This window comes from Amblyomma americanum, chromosome 1, assembly GCF_052857255.1.
Source record: "Amblyomma americanum isolate KBUSLIRL-KWMA chromosome 1, ASM5285725v1, whole genome shotgun sequence".
NCBI classification, from domain to species: domain Eukaryota; kingdom Metazoa; phylum Arthropoda; class Arachnida; order Ixodida; family Ixodidae; genus Amblyomma; species Amblyomma americanum.
In genome coordinates, this window is record NC_135497.1 from 505,467,854 (window position 1) to 505,487,878 (window position 20,025).

A 20,025-nucleotide genomic window follows, 5' to 3' on the forward strand; every position below is an offset into this window, starting at 1 on the left:
GAAATTGTATTTTTTTCGCAGACAATCCTGTTCCATAAAATTCTGACTGCGGGCATACATTGGCGCTTCGTTACGTGATCCCGTTATTTAGCATATATGTACACTACTTTTGTTCTGCATCATCAAAGGATCAAATAATGCAACAAAGGAATCCCCGCCTAGACTCGAGAGACGTGACAAAGTTGCTGACGCCTTGCCTCAAATATCCTCGGCGCTGAAGGACCTGGCTGTCCCGGAGGGCCTGGCAGGCCCCTCGGTCCGGGAATTCCAGGCTGTCCATCCTGTCCAGGCTGGCCCGGTGGGCCCTGAAGTCCTGGAAAACCCTGTGGTCGAATGTCGACGCATCAGAAACTGTGGTGCTATTTCGTTTGCCAAAAAATACTGACAGCGACTTCAAGCTGGCTGCGCTGACAGTGCTGTTTGTAATAATCATGAAGACAGTACTCTGGTATCCAAGTCTGTTTGCTCCTCGTCCTTATAGGCAATCTCAATGAGGCCGAGAGCAACGTAAATACAGCTAATATGGTAATTTAGCTTGCTTCTTTAGCAAATTATTTCACGCGTAAATATTTTTTAATCGTTGCTGCCATAAATGCAAACCGGCTTTTTTTGATGATTTGTATTTAAGGTGAACTTTCGTTAACGAGCAGCTTTAGAAGCAAACAGCCAGACTGCACGCCCAATGGGTAGCCGCTTTGTGGTTTGCAGTTTTTGTGGTTCGATACTTCCTGCAAGTGAAAAAAAAATTAAAGCTGGAGAAGTAAACGAATGACAGAAAAAGAGCAGAGGAAAACGATTGACAAAAAGTGTCACATAAGGGCTCCGTGGAACCATTTCTCTTCTTCTTACCTGCGGTCCTGGTGGGCCTTGCGGACCTGGCGGCCCCTGAAGTCCCATGACACCAGGAGGGCCCTGAGCGGTATTGAAATTTCATTAGTGATCTAGGCCGGTCGCCTGCCGAGTAGTCTGCCAAAAATAGTTCATGTTTAACATTCATGCTGAAATGGCGGAAAGGTAGGGAATCCTCTTCTACCCTCATCTCTATAGAAAGGACCTCATCAGGAGCCAGTCGGGGGCAGGCAGTCCTGAAGAAGCCTATCCACACATTGTGGTGAAATTTCGAAGCGCGCGTTTAGTCTAAACAAGGGTGCGCTCAAAGAATCATGTGCGCGTAGAAGACAGCAAACCTATATGTACCAGTCTGTACCTTCATCTTCCCGTCGCACATTTACGATAAACATCAATTCGGTGAAGTAAGCGACGCATATTCGGCCTCCCCAAGTTCTTCGGTAACAGTGCAACTTAGGATGAGCAAGAGTAAGGCAGACAGGACGACGCGCAGACAGGAAGCGCATTGTCCTGTCTGCTTCATTCTTGCTCATCCTAAGTTGCGCTAACTTGTTACCGAATAACATGAACCAACTAGCTCATTAACAAGTTTTCTTCAGTACGTCCCCACGTGCTCGCACTGCAGTGCTCGAAGCGACGGCTTCGGCATGTGTGCTCTCGTAAGCTCACGAACGAACTGTACAGCTTCTGAAGTCGTTGTTTAGCACTTGTACCTTACACTCAAACGTGAGCAATCTACAATCGCCGCCAGAAAGCTATTGGATGCCATGATGAGATCTGAACATGCAAAACCACCTTTGAAAAATACCTCAACAGCATCGGCAACATCTTACGACAATTCACGAGAGATGTGACGTATTGAGTTCCGCTGACGGGGTGTCCGGCAGATTATTCATAAATCATAGGCACGGTAGTGTGCCTGTCAGCGCCACGTGATGGAATACTTGTAAATTGCGAAACAAGGTGCCGCACAATATTTTGATGTGTATGCATCCAGCACATGAAAGCAGTATAGTGCTGGCACTTGACTGGCACGGGAGCCCGTTCTCGATTATGAAGTACATGAAAACAGTTTTTTTTTTCTCTTTAGAAGGTGACCGTTTATGGGGGGGTACCAGCTCGCCAGCATGGGGTGCCAGAGCAAGCTCTGGTGGCTCACGCTATCTACACAACGGAACCTTATTTGGCGTGCAATTAAGCGTTGCTTTCTCTCGACTCACTGATTCGTGTTGGTTGAGAAAGTGTTCTTGTGTAGCTAAATTTCTGCATAGGGCGTTGCCCTTTGCCCATCAGCATTGGCGCCACCACACTTAACACCAGCCAGTCTCTTCATGCATGTTGCCTTTATTTATGCCCTCGCAGTGCACATGAAATTGTGTCCTTAAGGAAACTGTCTGATTTGTAGAGTCGTCGAAACATCCATGACACATGGAGATCTGCATCACGATTCGGGTTTAGCTTTACGGCGGCAGTCCGATCAGAATGATGAAATGAATTGATTTTAAAGAGGGCGTTTCGCGGGAAGTGCGCACTTTCGGACGAAAGAAACGTGAACTGGGGCCGTAATCTATAAGCTATTTTAAAATGGCTATTCCGCATCCATTTGGTCCTCTGCCAGTGGTCACTCAGATATACTCGCGGCTTTCAAGCGACCCGGACATTGGGTGGTTGGCAACCGGGCCTTACCACTGGCTGAAATTGGATGCGATATGCAGCCAATGGTGGGGTGCATCGCAGCGCTCTGTCAACAGCAGGCCACCGGAACTTATCACTGTCTGCCATTGGCTTCGGTATGCAGCCAGTGGTGAGGTCCGGTCGCCAACCACCCTATGGCCGGGTCGCTCTCTACGGACGCTTGAAAGCCGAGGTTATATCAGAGTGGCAACTGACAGAGGACAAAATGGAGCCGAAATAGACAACAGGAAATTGACAGCTTATAGAATGCGGCCCCTGGTGGTTTTTTCCACAGAATCGAGCAATGAGCTCTCGCAACACAAAGCTGGAGATACACAGAACCCTCAAATCTCTACCACTTTGATCATCAGAAATTGTATTACCAGCCAGAACATGCTAAACAGTGCGCACCAAACGATGAAATAACTATTTATATATTTCTCTAAAGGTACTCGCAATACCAATACGGGGCGGTCCAGTCAGGGCGCGTACCGATTCCTAATACAGTGCAAATAAAGCGTGCAAGGAAACAGTAGAAGTGCACATGTAACAGAAGACAATTTGATTGCTTGAAATTTGAAGAGACCGATAAGGACATATGAGAGCTGTAGTAATTGAGTTGTAGAGAATACACACTTGATAAGCATCACATTGCACGAGGAGTAGAATTCAGTGCCAGTAAGAAGAAAATAACGCTGAAATTAACACCTGTACAGCCTGCGGGTGTGTTTAATTTAATTGGTAGAAGCTATCTAAAGATGGCGCCATTGTCTAATTGGTGGTGTGAAAAATGAACGCCAAGACAGCGTTGAAAAGGTATGCTTTGAATGCTTGTGAATGTTTGTGTCATGTTTCTCTTAAACATCCTAGCACTTTATGTTTTTGTTGCGTTATGCATCAGTTAATAAGTTCATTAGTGGTGTGCAAATCTGGCGCGGTTCAGTGTATTGAGTATTCCTGCTTTCTTAATGAGCTCAGTGAGTGTCCCCGTTGGTTCATACTTGTTTCACACGTACCCTTTCTCTGCCCCCGTCTAATTCGTTGGTTAATTTGTCCCGAAAATGGAGAGAGGCGATATGCGCATACTTCTAGACTGGGTAATTGAGTATTGTAACAAGCAAATAATTATCATAATTAATAAGCAAGCGTCATGAACAAGTAAGGAATTGTTTTGCTTTTGCGGTTGGTCATAACTAGGTATACTATAATGTATAGACTGTAACAACGCCAAATAATAAATAATATACAGTTTTTGTGAGAACCTCAAAAACGCAGTTTCCAAGAGCCATCAGGCAAAGCACATGTTACGCATCCGTAAGCTGCGCGTACAACGCGTTTACTGAAAAACCACGCACAACAGTTGCACATTCACCAGTCTACACCCTGAAGACTGGCTGCGTCGTCCGTTGCGCTCACCTGCAAGCCGGGAGGGCCATCCTTGCCATCCTGGCCAGCAGGACCCCGCGCAATGGTGGCGTTGGCGGTGCAGTAGCACATGTCCAGCTAGACCACAGCGGAGGGCGAAAGAGAGTTAGTGGAATGGGAGGAGACCCGTGCAGGATGCGCTATCGATGCTCCGAATGCACCGTCCCCCTTCCATTATTTTTTTTTTGCTACCGGGGATTTTATATTTGTGAGGCTGGTATGAGTGCCCACTCTGACAGCACCTCGCCTAGTGGGCTTGAGGGCGCCTTCTCCGACTCCGATTCAGATAGGACACGCTGTCGGGCTAGTTGGTGCTGGTCCATTGTTGTTTACAGCGCTGTTGTTGATCAGCGCCTGTGACGTCGTCTTTGATGTTTCTGTCGTCCGTCCGTGTGTTTAAGCGCTGTCAACAACAGTGGTCCGATTCACAGCTCGCCCCGATCTGCGCTTTCTGGGTCACATCATCAAAGCGGCCAGTCGAAGGCAGCACTAGATTGTCTAAGCCTCCTGATAGATTTTGCAGCCGCTGCTGGCCAAGCGTTCGTGTGTGTGTGAAGTGGCCGGCAGATTTTTGTTCCCACTGCTGGCGGCATAAGTAGGGTTAATGTTGCGCCTGCAAGACCCTGTAAAGATGCGGCTGCAGCAGAAAAAGATTAGCGCAAGTGACGTCACCTGAGTGACGAAATTGCAGCGCACGACTGGCGCGGCGCCAGTTTGCGAACACGCCTTGCACTCTTGCTATTGGCTTGTTCGTAAACGCAGCGCCGAGCGTTATCTGCGGTTCCGGTGGCAAGGCACTTGTTATAATGTTTTTCCGCTGCAGCTGCACAAGTACTGTGAAAGAGAACGCGTTACCATAACCATTTCTTCTAATGTCGCCGAACCACGCGCTTTCTTTTTTTGAGGAGGAAGAATGACCCTTGTAATACATTTTAAAGCCCAATGCTGAGGAGACGGACTACAAAAAGTAAGAAGGCCCTCCGCAAATCTTCCACACCGTGTGTCGGCGGAAGCCTGCCGGGGCACCTCCCAACCAAAATGGCGGCGACCATGTAAGCGACAGCCTCTCGCTTGCGGCTGACTCCACCATTATTCCAGCCTTTCAAGTGCGTCCTTTTGCGACTAGCCAGCAGGATTTCTGTATCCTGAGTCACACTCAGTCCCAAGAAGAACGCATTATAAATTTCGGCTGTTCGCTAGGCGGCGCCTAGACCTCTTCCCCTTTTCGCCTTCGTCGCCATGGAGAGAGCCGGCAAGATGCTGCGCCACTCCGATGGTCTGCACGGAGTTTATAGCCCCGTCAGGCCTCAGAGCGAGCGCTGCTAGGAGTGTCAGCGGCACTGAAATTGTGCCCACAGCAGCTGACGCTCATGTGACGCCACAAGTACCCCCCCCCCCCCCCCCTTGTGCTGGTCGCTTAATACCGTTCAGGACGACGCCTTTCAGGCTGTAAGTCAATAGTGATGGTACATGGAATGAAAAAAAATCTCACCTCTGAGATCACGTCAAAATCTGTTCTCGCAGACGGTCGGTCCACATACCGTACAGCCAGTGTCTTGAACAAAAAAAATATGAACTAAAATTTAGCAACCCAAATGTTACACGTAACGTTGGGATAAAATGGTACAGACAGCGATTCGAACGACACTCCTCTTCAAGAGGCACAACAGAGAAGAAAACCTAATACTGCCCAGCATTTTTAATGCCGTAAGAAAATGCGAGCATCAGGCTTCAATGTAAAAGGAATCAAAGAGACATCAGTGATTCATTTACTCGAATTTTAACCGGACCGAAAGTATTACAGCCATGGAAGCTGACCTCCAACTTCCGTCCGCGGCATCTCGCCACAAAATATCTCATTTAGTCCTGTTCCACAACCTGTATGACCATTCTATCCTGCATAGAACACATTCTAGGGCAAGTTGGTGCATAGCTTAAGTAGATGAAGCGCGCAGAAGGCAGCACACAAAGAATAACACGAGACTCGTGTTATTATCTGCCTCCGTGCTGTCTTTTGAGCGCTTCATTTGCTTAAGCTATCCTGCGTAACGAATTTTTTCTTCGACCACATTACCTGTCACATCGCATCGATAATCGTCATGAAGTCGGCATCGATAGGTCTAATAGTTATGCTTGCATGCGGCCACTTTTGTCCCGAACATCGATCGAGTGGGATCACCTTCCTTCAGATTTTATTTTCATCAACGATGGCGCACATTTACGCAATGCAGTAACTAAATTTATATGGTACGAGGGCTGTTTCACTGCTATGTGAATACTTTATGCATTTCTTTCGATTTGTTAGTACATTTACATCGCTGTTAGAACTTCCGCTACGCCTTTTTGTTTTGTTTATATTTTTATTCGACACCCCTCTTAATGCCCTCATCAGCCCTAAGGGTATTGTGGACAAAATTAAATAAAAAATGATGAATTAATTCCTGTTCTGCTATAATAGAAAAACAATAAGTATAATCACCGTTATCGTCAGCCTATTTAGCTGCACCGCAGCAAATTCGCCCTGCTCACTATTCTGACTGATCTCCCATATTCCTCTCACGATCCCTGGGTTGAGTTGAGGTGTTGAATGCTACAGGTGGGGTTAGCCTTGCTTTATCTGCCGGCAATTGCTCCACCGCAGCGTCCCTTCTATATTAACAATGTCGCATCTACCCCGCTATGCGCACAGTCTCTTATATTAGCACACATTCTCTCCCGCAGTCACCATCTATGCACACAATCAATCCACACAGTCCACATCACAGTCCATTCCAGAAGTCACCATCTATGCACATATTCAGTCACAGTAGAACATAGGCCATTGTGCTACAATCCATACAAACATTCACTCACAGTATAACGTTGTCCACTCCGGAAGACACCATCTACGCACACATTCAATCACAGTAGGCCATAGTCCGTTCCTGCTGTCACCCTTTAGAAACAAGATCCGTGTCCTGTAGAAATGTTAAAAGAAGGCGTGCAGCCTCCCTTCTACATGTCTGGTTTCCACTCGGGTAGACAATGTCCTAAACTGTGCTGTGACGGGTTCCTGTCTTCTTGAAGGAAGCGAACATCACATGCCTTTCCGCGTTATACTCTGGGCAGTACATAATATAATGTTCGATATCCCCGCCCACACCACATAAAGAGCAGAGCGGAGACGATGCTATGCCGGCCTTATGCATCCATGCAGGAGTGCGAGCAGAGGCCGTGCGAATTCGATGTAGAAGGGTCGCCTGAGATCTTCCCAGTCCCTTGGTCACACATGGCTCGTGGGACGCACTCCACAGGGTACTGAAGTGATCGAGCACCATTTTCCTGCAGAGATTTTTTCATCTTGAGGTACTTTTTTTGATGGAATCCTTGAGAGAGCTTTACGGGCGAGACTGTCTGCCACCTCATTACCGTTGACTCCTATGTGAAAGGGCACCCATTGGAAATGTAGAGTAAAGCCTCTGCTGTGCTGATTCTGCACCAAGCGCAGAGAGCTTATAGACAAGGCGTCAGTAGGGAATCCGCGCTCTAACCTCTGAAGGGCAGAATTTTAATCAGTTAGGATGACAACAGGTTGAGCCGGACAAGACCCTAACTTCCGTAAAGCCGCCTAAATAGCAACACTTTCAACCGTTGTGGAGGAAACTACAGCAGTACAGCGTACGGACCACTTACAGTCCAAAGAAGGAATTTAAAAAGCCGCTACGCTAGCTTGTTTGACCTTGTCCACAGAACCATCCGTGAAAATTTGAAGATGGCAGGCATATTCTGTTTCCAAGTGTTCCAGTAAAAGCGAACGCGCTGCTGCCAAAAGAGAGCTGCGCTTTGAACTCACATGGGGAATTGTGACCTTACAGTCGAGGGTCGGAAAAGACCAGGGGGTTTCAACCGTTTCCTTTGCCTTCGGACAGTAATGCCTAATGAACTAAGAGTATTGAGTGCCAAGTAAGCCTTCGACTCATATCTCTTGCAGAGCCGCTGGAGAAGGGATCGCCCAGCTACCGTCTCTCCTAGGCGGTCAAGACGCATTAGTAGTCTCTGAGAAGCGATAAGGCTAAGAGGTTTCGATAGGGACTCATGAAGTACTGCCTTATTCGCAGCCGCCTGGGGAACTCCAGTGGCTCTTCTTAGGCCCTTTCTGTGGACAACTTCGAGACGTTCAAGTTGTGATGACGAGGGGGAAATTAAAGGTAATTGATACATTATGCGACTGACCACCAGCGCTTCATGAAGTTTGACCATTGAAGAAGGATGATTTCCCCATTGCTCGCGTGCAATTCTACGGATCACATTGAGACGAGAAGATATAGATGAAACAATCGCGTCTACAGCTTTTCGCCACTGTAGACGGGAGTCAATAATGACGTCCAGGAAACGCGTGTGGTTGAATTGACGGATGCAAGAGTGACCGAGGTCTATGTTCAACCGTGCTTGACATCTTCCTACACCTGGAAACAGAACAAAGCCGGATTTTTCCACTGACGGAGACAACCCCACACCTTGAAGGTAAGCTTGTGCCCAAAGTAGAGCCTGTCGAGCTATCAGGGCTAATCGCTTGTGTTGGTAGCCAGTAATCCAAATACAGATGTCGTCAGCATAAAGTGACATACGCACTTGCCTGCAGCTTTTTTTCAACGAATCGGGAAGGCCAGCCATTACGACGTTAAAGAGCGTGGGGGAAAGAACACTTCCTTGAGGCACACCTCGTGATAGAACCTTTTCGGTGCTTAACGTACTCCCTAACCGTACACGAACCGCGCGATCACTTATAAACTTGTAAATGAATCTTAACATATGGCCCTGTATGCCCATGCCTTGCAAACTGATTAGAATTGAGCTCTGAAGCACGCTGTCGTAACCTTTCGCAATGTCAAGAAAACTGGGTAAGGTGGAAAGGCCGAAAGCTCTCTGGTATCCAATGTGACTGACCAAGTCTAATACGCTATCTTGGGCACTAAAACCTCAGCGTAATCCTATCATACATGTTGGCAATGCCCTGCTGTCCTCAAGCCACCACGATAAGCGTTCATTTACCAGCTTCTCCATCAACTTAGCTACACAGGAGGTCAATGACACAGGGCGATACAAGGCAAGGTCTGTCATGTCTTTGCCAGGCTTCAGTACTGGAACTACATGTGCCACCTTCCATGACGGAGGAACATCGCCAGTCTCCCAAACTCGATTGATGAAGTTGAGGAGCTCCTTTCTGAGTTGCAAGGGCAGATTATTCAGCATTTGATTGGTAATGCTGTCGGGACCTGGTGCACACCGGCGCCGCAGGCCACTGAGCGCAGTCTGAAGCTCACGAAGCGTGAACGGGACGTCCATGATTGACCTGCAGGAAGCAGGTGGTGTATATATGTCCATTCCAGAATCAGCGCGTACGAGTGCGTCTGCAAATTTCTCTGCCAAGCACGCAATAGGTTTTTACTTGCGTATTGCAAGAGCTTCAAAAGGCTTCGAAGGGCGAGATTCTCCAGCAAGGCTTCCAATAACTCGACACATTCTCGTCATCGGTGAGAACGCAGTCAAACTAGCACTGAATGAGGCTCATTGCGACCTGTACAGCTTGTTCGTGTGCCGTCTAATAGCAGAATTCAGCCTATTGAAGGTTGTCTTCAGTTGCCTGTCGTCCTTCTTCCGCACGAGCTGGCGCTCCGCCCTTCTTCTCGCTGCGCAAAGGTTCCTGAGTTTTAAATCCGGGGCCGGAAAATGATCAGGTAACTTGACCGCCGTAGTTGCTGCTAGCTTGCTAGAAATTATTTTGTCAACAACATCACCAGAAACACGTTCTAGGTGCTCTCTGTACTTGTCCCAGTTGACCACATTGCTAATTTTAGGACCATGCATACGAAAGTCGGCAGCAAACACAAAAATCGGATAGTGATCACTTCCCATGCGGTGAGGCGCTGTTGACCAACTCACGCGAACGTCAGATGAATGCAGTGTCAGGTCTATAGCTGTCGCTGAGGCTGGAGGCCGGAAGAAAGTGGGGCTTCCGTCATTGGCAACACACAGGTCCAAACTGTCAATAACCTCTGCGAGTTTGCGTCCACGGGAATCCGTGTTCAAGTCACCCCAAACGGCATGATGGGCGTTGTAATCACCGCAGATGATTCTAGGAGCTGGGAAGCGGTCGCAGAGCTGCTGTAGAAACAAATCCAATGCTACCTTCTTCCGCGGAGACACGTACACGGATGCAATAGAAAGGGTTCGAGAGCCGAGCTGTATTCTCACAGCCGCTACCTCAATGTCATCCGTGGAAAGATCGGCAACGCTTAGAGAAACATATGGAATTTCCCTTCTTATGTAAAGCGCAGCACTTCCTGCAGGAAATGTCTTTATGCTGCAGTTTTTATGGGCGACATATCCAGTCAAACACCTCCCGCTTGGAAGGCCAGCTTCTGACAGGGCCAATACTGGAACACATGTCTCTTTCAAGAATAGTTTTAGTTCAGCTAACCGACTTACAATCCCAGCGCAGTTCCACTGCAATATAAACGGCACTTTTCGGTGCATATGAGATCCACGAGGTTTAGCCCCATCCATTTTAGTTCGCAAGGAAGTTTGCTGCGAAGGTGGAAATTAGGGACTCAAAAGAAAGCACCAGCTGTAGGAAGTTCTTCAGGTTACCAGGCGCCATCGCTGGAGCATGTGAACGCAGGGCCCCAAACAAAACATAAAGAAGGTCAGACATACCTTGATTTTTGAGCTCACGATCCCTGTCCTAAGCCAGCTGCGGTCACCTTAACCCCGCAAACTTCCGTACCACATCTGCGCACCTGACTGTCGGCCGTCCTCTGTGCGCTTTCTTCCTCACCGAATCCACTCCGCTACCTCAACATCCCATCGGTTATCTTTCTTAATGAGACCGCATTATATGCCCCATTGGCCCAAAGGCCGTCCGCCACCGTCCCTGGCACGAAATTCGGATTATGTTATAACCTCGGTACACGATGTCACAAATGTAAGCGAGCATGTATAGTCAGGAATGATGAAACGTAACGTACTATGACATATGAAAATCATGACTCATGGCTCAGACATTCTGCAACGTATCTTCACTCAGCACTTTACAGGTAAGATAATGTAAGGTGTATAGAGTTTCTACAAAGTACACATAGCCATGACTGGTAGTCATAGTCATGACACATAGTCATTCTGCAACGTAGCAAAAGTCAGCCCTTCAATGCTTTCGCATTCTCATACGTAAGCTGTCTTAATTGTGTCTGTCGTATTTTTTTTCCGCATTACATGCCCCGTCCCTGTCCGTTCTTTTTCGTTGATTCGAGCTAGGACATCATAACCCGTGTTCCTTGACCTATGCTAATTGTTTACTGCCTTTTAACGTTATAACTTTTTCCTTTCTATATGCTTCTGCGATGTCCTCAATTTATCTCAAATCTGTTTGTTTGACCTCCTTGTTCAGCGTCATACTTGAGTATTGGGAAGGCACAGCTATCATACTATGATGAGCTGCCATTAATAAACTGAGAGTACCTTCTAATGCACGCCAATCAATCCGCCTTTTTCATGTTCCTGTGCTGCCACCTCGCGTACAGCGCTGGAAGCTCATTGGAAGGGTACTGTGCGCCCAACCCGGCCGGAGTGAGTGCCGCTGAGGAGCACGTTTTGTAGGAATGTGTCAACGATTGCGTGTCCTGGGCAGCACCTGGTGCCTGGAGTATTTCTAGGATTGACTGGTGGCTGTGTGCGAAGTCCGAGGCAGGCTGCTGAGCCCACCGAAGAGCAAATTCTTCAGTATCTCCGATCATGCGGCATGCGATGCGATCGCCAGCTGAGCAAGGGCCGCCGCTTCGAAGATGAAGGCTACATTCGGAACATAATGTTCAATGAAATATCCCCGATCAGTGAGAATGGCGTTTTCCGCTGTATATGCCTGTCATCCATGAAATGTGGATACTGCATCGTGCACGCCGTAGCACAGAAAACGACTGGGGACAACAGTTTTCACAATCCCGCCGCGGTGGCTGAGTGGTTATGGCGCTCGGCTGCTGGCCCGAAAGACGCGGGCTCGATCCCGGCCGCGGCGGCAGAATTTCGATGGAGGCAAAATTCTAGAGGCCCGTGTACAGTGCGATGTCAGTGCACGTTAAAGAACCCTCAGGTGGTCGAAATTTCTGGAGCCCTTCACTACGGCGTCCCTCATAGCTTGAGTCGCTTTGGGACGTTAAACCCCACTAAACCAACCTAAACCAAGTTTTCACAAGCAATCGTTGTGCTCAAGCGCTTCCGAATAGCTACACGAGTGATAAAAGCACAAGCGTGCTCGCAACATGGCAGCTCTGCTAGCATTTTACTTTATTTTCCCACAGCACACCGCTGCATAGGTTAAACAAGCATGCGCGTCCATAAAGACGTGCGCGAGAAGCACACATTGAGCCATTTCGACGAAACCACGCAGAACTTTTCATCATGGATATGATGCGAACACACGCAAAACGCACCTTCTGCTTCTGCCTCTTAATACATGGCACATACCCACATGGGGGTATTGGCCAAGATGTAGTGGCATAAACAAGGAATTTTCCTTAGGAGATTACGACAAAATTGTAGCACCATGCATGAATGCTCTCGTAGCTTCTTTTTCGTTGTCCGCTCCACCGCGCGTTGAAAGCGGCTCACAGCACTTGCCCATTTGGCCTTCTTGCTTGAGAAAGCAAAAAGCATGGGAATGAAGTCTGGGTGCCGCGGTGATATTCGAGGCCTTCCTGCCTATCAATAAAACATTTCGTGATGGACTGCACACGCATTTAACCACAGTACCTCGTCCGCACCTGTCACAAAGTGATTCCCGCACAGTCTCGACGGTGCCCAATGGCGGCCACGATTGTCGAGCCGGCGAACGGCTTTAATCCACGCTTCGCGTCGAAGGCGGTCCCGGGAAGCGTTCGGAAAGCGAAAAAATCCGAGTTTGCTTCCCTTTGCATATTGGGCAATGCAGCCGTATGCAACACATGTCGTAGGCATTGCCAAATGCGTCGCACTGAACACCCGACGGCTGCAGCAACGCACCCCGCGTATGAAGCCGGTTTGTTCACACCTCCACGGCCGGTCTCGAGTGGCGCGCGACCCTTCCAATATGTTTCGCGACACCGCCGCCAGGGGATGGGCGCATGCACAGTCGCGTCGTGAAAAAGGCGGATTCTTACACTCCTAATATTATTTTTATTGCTACGATATGTATTCCCTTATTTTGTTGACTTCATAAGCTTGGCTGCTTTTGTATGTGCCCTAACGAACTTTGATTTCCCTATTCATTTGAGTCTATGCGATTCTGGGTGAGCACGTTTAGAGGGAGTCTGAGGACAACTCGATCCGGATTTTGTTCTTAGTAAGGCTTCGACTCTGTCGCTTCTTCTGGCTGTATGCTGACTCTCGTTAAGCAGCAAAAGACGAATTTATTGCTGAGAAAACGGCACTGAAAAATCTTCCCCCCACCATGGAAAAGGACTTTGTGATCATCGTTTGGGAACGAATGGCGGCGTTTCCTAGCCTCAAGGATTCACATGAGAAAATTAATCTCCACGCACCGCAGCTTGTTTGCGAAAACCGTAGGTGATTGCGATACCTGCATTATTTTTTGACCCTATGTTTTCAAAAAGCTCTGTTTACATTGAAAGTCGCGTCCTTTTTGATTTTAATCGAAACATTTTACAAAACAGGCTAACAATTTAATGTTATCCTATACCGTTAACTGAACAGGGTGATAGCAGGAGGGGCGGCAACCGCTTTTACCAACTCGGTTGGTAGAAGATATCATCGTGACATGTGGACGTCATGGAGTTGGTCCTAAGTGACAGCGTGATGGCTGTTTTATTGTGCGCTCAAATTATGTGCCTAAATAATACCTAATTTCTTTCGTGCCGCAATAAAAATGTATATTGGAATATCACGGCGCCAAGCCATTTTTCTCATTTTTATGCTCAGGTATCTGCATCGTAGCATGCGCTCCTTACCGTGGCTTCGTAGGCTTCTGTTGTCTCTGCAGCTTTGGAAACAATGCCTGCAAAAACAAAGCGGCATGGAAGTCCTCCGTCAGTGCCTGACTCCAAGAAGAAAATATCTGGCGCTTCGTAAACATCGCATTCGCCCCATAAGGTTTCTTTATGCACGTCAACGTCCGATAGGATAAGGCAGCTTTCGGCAATCTGTTTTTGCCCCTTAAGAAAGACGGAGCATGCGACTAATTACATTCCATTTTGAAGCGCTGAGGCTTTTATACGAAGCCATGCTGTTGCGAGTGGCGCATGAAGTTTTGCTGAGTGGAAACCCTCGTCGTGATTTTAGTGATTGAACACAACTAAGAGGAAAACAAGTGGAATCGCAACAGCTGTCGGGGCTAAGGCTTAGCGTCAAAGGTGGCACACAAGCGAAAATTCCTCACTAGTGCGACGTACGCTCGTATTGCTCTTAATTGTTTGTTCATAGAGGCGTCTTAATACACTATGAAATATGTTTACTATATAGGCAGCTGGTTCAACACCCCAGAAAAATAAATAAAAGAGAGAAGCATTTCTGCAAATCTCTGGTGCACGGGTATGAATATTCGAAACTTTTTTTTTTTTTTTACCTGCAAGTGTATCGAAGTGTGTCGAAATTTCATGGTCGCAGAGGCGGATTTGAGTGCGGAGGCAGGAAGCTGCTCCGAACGAGAAATTTTATGTAGGCAAACCGCACTGACGCACATTATTTCGACGGAAAAACGAAGAAGAAATATATTCCCCCATTTTAACTTTACGTCTGAAATGTCAAAATGCTAAGCTGATTCAGCTACTTGAGCAGTAGATTCAAGGGCCTCATTGCAGGTGCAGAGCGCAAAGCTTTGATAAATTGATTGTAAAAACCTGCTTGGGCCACGCTTAGTGGCTCGTACAACTTAAATATTCATTGTTCTGGAAAATTTTAAACCGGAATATTTTTTGATAGGCTAGAAAGAAAAATTTGCGGTTATTGTTGAAATGTTCATCATTCTTAAATATTCCTTAAACCGAGGTTCACTGAAGCGAGAGCTTACTGCAGCTCCTTTTGACAGTCACCTCGCTTTTTGTAACAGTTAACGACGGTGTTATAAAATTAAGAAACGGAAGAACAAATAACTTTTTTGCTTTTTGTAGAGCATAGCTTACAACTGCAGACTTGTGTTTAGTGCTTATCCTTGGAGTACACATTCGATTCGAGTTCGAATGACTTTCTCAAACTCGATCGTTCAATAGCGAATAATACTCAAACCTATCTACATGAGCTATCCACATGTAGCGCGGAATTATTTTCATTGCGGGATAACGACACTTGCTGCAAATCCCATTAAACGTTCTGGCGCGATAGGGATACAAGCACTATAGAAATAGACGCCCAAAAAATGAAACGCATACGGCCCTGACGCATACAACGCTGTGGAAGCACACGTAGATATTTAACCCTTCAGTGTCCAGTGTCGCAATTCACGACATACCGTTCGCGCGCCATGTACTCATTACTACACGGAGTTTGCAGACTAAGTTTGTGGCCGGAATGGTCTCAGTAGTCAGGACTTCCTAAGCGAAATGATTAGAGTTACTGCGACGAAGCTGTGTGAAGGAAACGGGGGCGGGAATGTGCGACTTCCAGCCGGCATTCAACAACACCTCGTTTCTCATTTTCTGACGTTTTCGGGGAAAATAGAAAGAAATTTGTTGGACTAAAATATTCCCTGCTGTCTCTGGCCCCTCGAGGTCGTTTGGGGCTTTTTAATTGGTCTTGAACAACTCGGATTACAGCTGTACAAAATGTCGCGACATACCAATTTTTCAAATTTCAGCGGCGTTAACAAATGTTCGACATTGGCTTTTGAGTATAGGCACACTAGGCTATGTGGAGGAAATATATATATTCTTTAATTTGCGGCACCCTAAAGCGTCCAATCGGTCTCAGGTGCTACGTGCGCTAGGAGCACGCTGTTCAGATGAGCCGACGAACGACATCGTGGCAGAGATGTGCGCCTGCCTTTCAATGCTGCGAGCACGAAGTCCCTCTCGCTCTGGCGCATGCGCAGACTTGCTGCTGTGTCTGTGAGGATAAGTTAGGATAGAATTGAAAGTGCTGCGGAGAAGGTTGCGAGACAAGCAGATGCAAGAAAGCGGGCGACACCATGAAGCACTCATCGCGTTTGTCTGCGCGCTGGCGGTTGTAACCTTCTCTGCAGCGCCTTCTGATTTCTATCACGTCCCCTCCCCACTCCCAAGCTCTGTTAGAAAGACACTACGGACAACTGCGTCCAAGTATTTTTCGCAGTAAAAATGATTGTTTATGGCAATGTCAGGCAGCAAAGGACGCATTTGTAGGCGAGAAAATTGGGTTAAAACATGTTCCCGCCAGTTGATTCAAACTGGTGACGTCCTCACCGAAAGTAACGTGTTGCCACCGTTTCGAGTTGAACGGCGGTGTAACGTAGCCTCTGAGATCCGCTCCCAAAAATTGCTGTCGACGCACGCATTTTATTTGCGACATCAGCCGGTGACGGAGACAATTGTATTTCTTTTTATGGTGTTCTCCAGCTTTTAAAAGCCCCGTTTTCGGTGGCAGTGGTCTGTTTATGAATAGAACGCGGTACCCTATGGATGCAGGCGAAATATTGTATCTCCCCAGTGTCCCTTTAAATAGGGCAACGGATGTAGATGGCATACGCTGCGTTCTTCTCGGTAGTTTTCCTCCACAGGGCCGCATTTGTGCTCCAGTCATGGACCGCTACTGCCTGCGGTGCTGCGGATAAGGCGTTGAAATAGGCGGCGCCCGGATTTGTGCGGTGCGCCACTCTCAGTGACGGGTAGATACCGTTTAAAAAATCTTCTGGATTAATCTAGTGAAGTGTGTTCGGCTAAAGTAGCGCGACGTCAGTGTGACAATGAAAAACTACTACCCTGCATTGGCGCTGCTGTGAGACTCGTTGTTGCCCTCGGAGAATTTAACAACTAAACCACTTCAATGTCTGATGCTATATTCAATCAAATGCGGCGCAAAGTTGATAGCACTTCAAGCTAATGTCCAGAATTTAGCAAATGTGAGTCAGCGCTGCCGCTACGCAGGCGAGTAAATGTGTCGCGTGCACGGTTGAAATTTCGTACTGGTAATTCTGTGGCTTTCGGAACCTGTAAAGCTGCACCAATATTGTCAGTTCTAATCTCCGTAACTCCACTGCCATGAATAGGCCTTCGTGAAAGCCCATTTTGATAAAGAACCATTCACTCACGTGCCGGAAAACATGGTGATCGTGGCCTATACAGACTAGATCTTACACTAGTAACCAAAAGAAATGATAAAAATCCTTGAAATACACCTTTAATTTTAGGTACATTGTTGCATATTTATGTAACGCCGGCTGGTTCCCGCTCTGGCTGCGACAGCTAACGTCAACTAATGTATAGAGACTTGGCGACTCACAGCCGTCGTTGGAGTTTGGAACGTAGGGGGCCCGAAGACCTCCTATGCAGCAGTATGCTTTAATGCCAGGCAAAATGTATTAAAATGCGCAGAAAAAAAACCCCTCATCATGGAGACCTCAGCTTCACAAATGGCGAGCATACGTAAGAAGACACACACATATAGAATTCATTGTGTGCGTGTGTTGTGCTTTTCTGCTGTTAAACTAAGCCTTCAAAGGTTAAAAAGAACCGATACGACTGAAACAAAGGTTTACGCCAGACCCCCTTCACTACGTAAGGTAGCGAACGAGGTTTCGCTATTTCTCGTGCTTCGCCACCCACTGTCTGTTTACAACGGCCAACTTAGCGCTCCATTTTATCTGCAGTACAACGCGTGCTGGAGCGACGTGCTGGCCTTTCCTCGTTATAATTAATCACAGGGCCGGCGCCTCATTACAGCCACACGGCAGTACAGCCTTCAATCAATTGGCCTTCGCTGTTGAGAAAGAAAAAAATGAAGAAATAAAGAACAAACAAAAACTCACCGAAAGGTAACAGCGGCGGCGGAATGGGCGGCATGGTGTCTTTTCGACGCGCGTTGAGGAAGAACAGAACAAAACGTAGATGAAAGAGCGACACACGCACAGCACGCAACCGGATGGCATGCGCGCGACACACGTACTCAAAGAACGAAATCTCGTGACGCTGCCTGCAAATGGGGCGCCGTTGTCTATGTCAATGCCGCTTAATCACCACGGCGCCGTGCAGTGATTACCGTATCCGTATCAGTTACTTTATGCGCCGTCTTACTCAGTAACTTCGGAACCTTAAAGATGAAGGAAACAAAAGCTGTAAACCAATCAACTATTTACCATTTTCTGTTTCTCTGGGACGTCCAGAAAAATATTGAGCATTTAAAAATTGTAATTGTGAGGTTAGCGAAATTCGCCGCGGTAGAGGCAGTTTGAACGACCTCCGTTTGCTCACAGAAAGAACACGATGCCCTTGTTCTTTCAGAGCGTTTACTTGGGGACACAAATTGATACATTAGACCTGTAAAACGGACTTCCAAGAATTACTGAAGGCGGTTGCAAAAACATGGATAACTCACCAAAATCGCCACTTCCTTCGTCGTAGCCCGCGCCAAAGAGGCCGGCATCCTTGAAATCTTCCTCTGCGTACTGATAAAAGCAACAACCTTGTGAAGTTTCTGTATTAATTAGCATGATGAGTGACATGAAGCAACGCCTGTTTGCCTGTTGAAAAGTGCTTTGTAATTCCCGATGAACGGCCGAAGGCACAAGTCTATGGAGGCGTTCTCCATCAACACTACGTAGCCCTTTCCAATTGCGCGTGCAAACGTCTCTTAAACTTGCACTGAAAAGAGCGAATGGATTGTGTCTACCTGCATGGCACCTTTTCTGATCAATATTTTGTCACTCGCCCTTTAAGTATTTACTAGGATATTTACACAGGCTTCCACCAAGGCATGGTTACGCAGTGACTGCATTATTGCCCTTTCAATGCACCCAAATACTTTTTGTAACCTATCAAGTCGCTATACAGGGAGTCACCCCAAGATTTTTAAAATGTTAACCTTATTCTAGAGAAATGCAGCCTAAACTCGTTGTCACCACGTGTAGTCGTCGCTAGTATGTTTCGCATTGTGCCATCGTAGTAGGCAGGACAAGGCTAGTTAACCGGCTGTTTGTGTATCGGGTGAGAAACGGAAAGTTGTCGGCAGTCGTGAGGAACGTTCTACTGAAGGGTTTCCCAGCAGGTAACCGCAGCATATGCCTCCTTTACTAGGCAGAAAAAAAGGAAGCGTGGCAAATTAAAAAAAAGAAACACCTTGTAGCACAATGCCACCACGTAACCCAATCGGGCACGCCAAATATTCCCGAGCTCATGAGCTGATGGATAAAACCGCGCTCCCATCAATGATCGCATCCTGGGAACAACGACTTTCGTCCGTCCCATAGTCGCATCAGCTTTAACAACGCCTCCTCTGTTTCAATGCCGGACACATCGCTCGCTTCGCAATGGGACGTACTTCGTTCACTCGGTTGGTTTGCTGATCGCGATGAGGCGCCACTTTCATGGAGCACACATATTGCGTAAAAGCGCGTACACGAAGGCGGAACGCTCTGCGCGGCAGCGCCTCGTGAAGAACGGAAAAAAAATTGTTTGCCTCCTTCCTGTGGTATGCCGCAGGCACGAACTACAGCAAAATGGGGGAGAGGAAGAAAGGGTAGTGGGGGGGGGGAGAGCTGGACCTGCCGGAACCGGCTGACCCTGTTGGCATTGAAATCAAGAAGTCGTTGGCTTTAAAGACCTGCTTAAAAGAAAAGAACGCAATCGAGACGGAAGCCCCGAGTTTTGGTGAGTAGACACCTCGGTGTGCGACCACGGCCGCTAGAAATAAGTCGACTGTGCACAGGAGCGGATAAAAGTAAACGGGGCACGCTCTTGTCTTTTAACATTTTTCGCTTGTTTCCTCATTGATATTGCCTGCAGTGGTGAGTGCATACTGGTAGGGGACGCTAGTGCGTTTTCTCATGGACGAACAATGTTTTTTCAGTTCCTATAGGGAAGACGTGTTTGCGCTTGGAACGAAATCGCGTGCTCCGTTTACTTGTGTCCGCATTAATAATGCGCC

At 47.4% G+C, this 20,025-nt stretch overlaps 1 protein-coding gene across 4 annotated transcripts in view; it reads right to left on the reverse strand.

Annotated features, from left to right (window-relative positions):
- The window catches only part of Mp (collagen XV/XVIII-type protein multiplexin), a 307,755-nt gene that overhangs the window by 92,374 nt on the left and 195,356 nt on the right, over positions 1–20,025 (reverse strand). For 2 of the 4 annotated variants that reach the window (XM_077650854.1, XM_077650853.1), the window contains exons 4-10: positions 18,478–18,547; positions 17,912–17,950; positions 13,926–13,972; positions 5,441–5,503; positions 3,940–4,026; positions 850–912; positions 198–323 (exon numbers count right to left, since the gene is read on the reverse strand). In XM_077650854.1, coding sequence (XP_077506980.1) covers positions 198–323; positions 850–912; positions 3,940–4,026; positions 5,441–5,503; positions 13,926–13,972; positions 17,912–17,950; positions 18,478–18,547 — 495 coding nt within the window. The remainder of the gene's footprint in view (positions 1–197; positions 324–849; positions 913–3,939; positions 4,027–5,440; positions 5,504–13,925; positions 13,973–17,911; positions 17,951–18,477; positions 18,548–20,025) is intronic. The other 2 variants (XM_077650856.1, XM_077650855.1) reach the window with 2 other exon arrangements.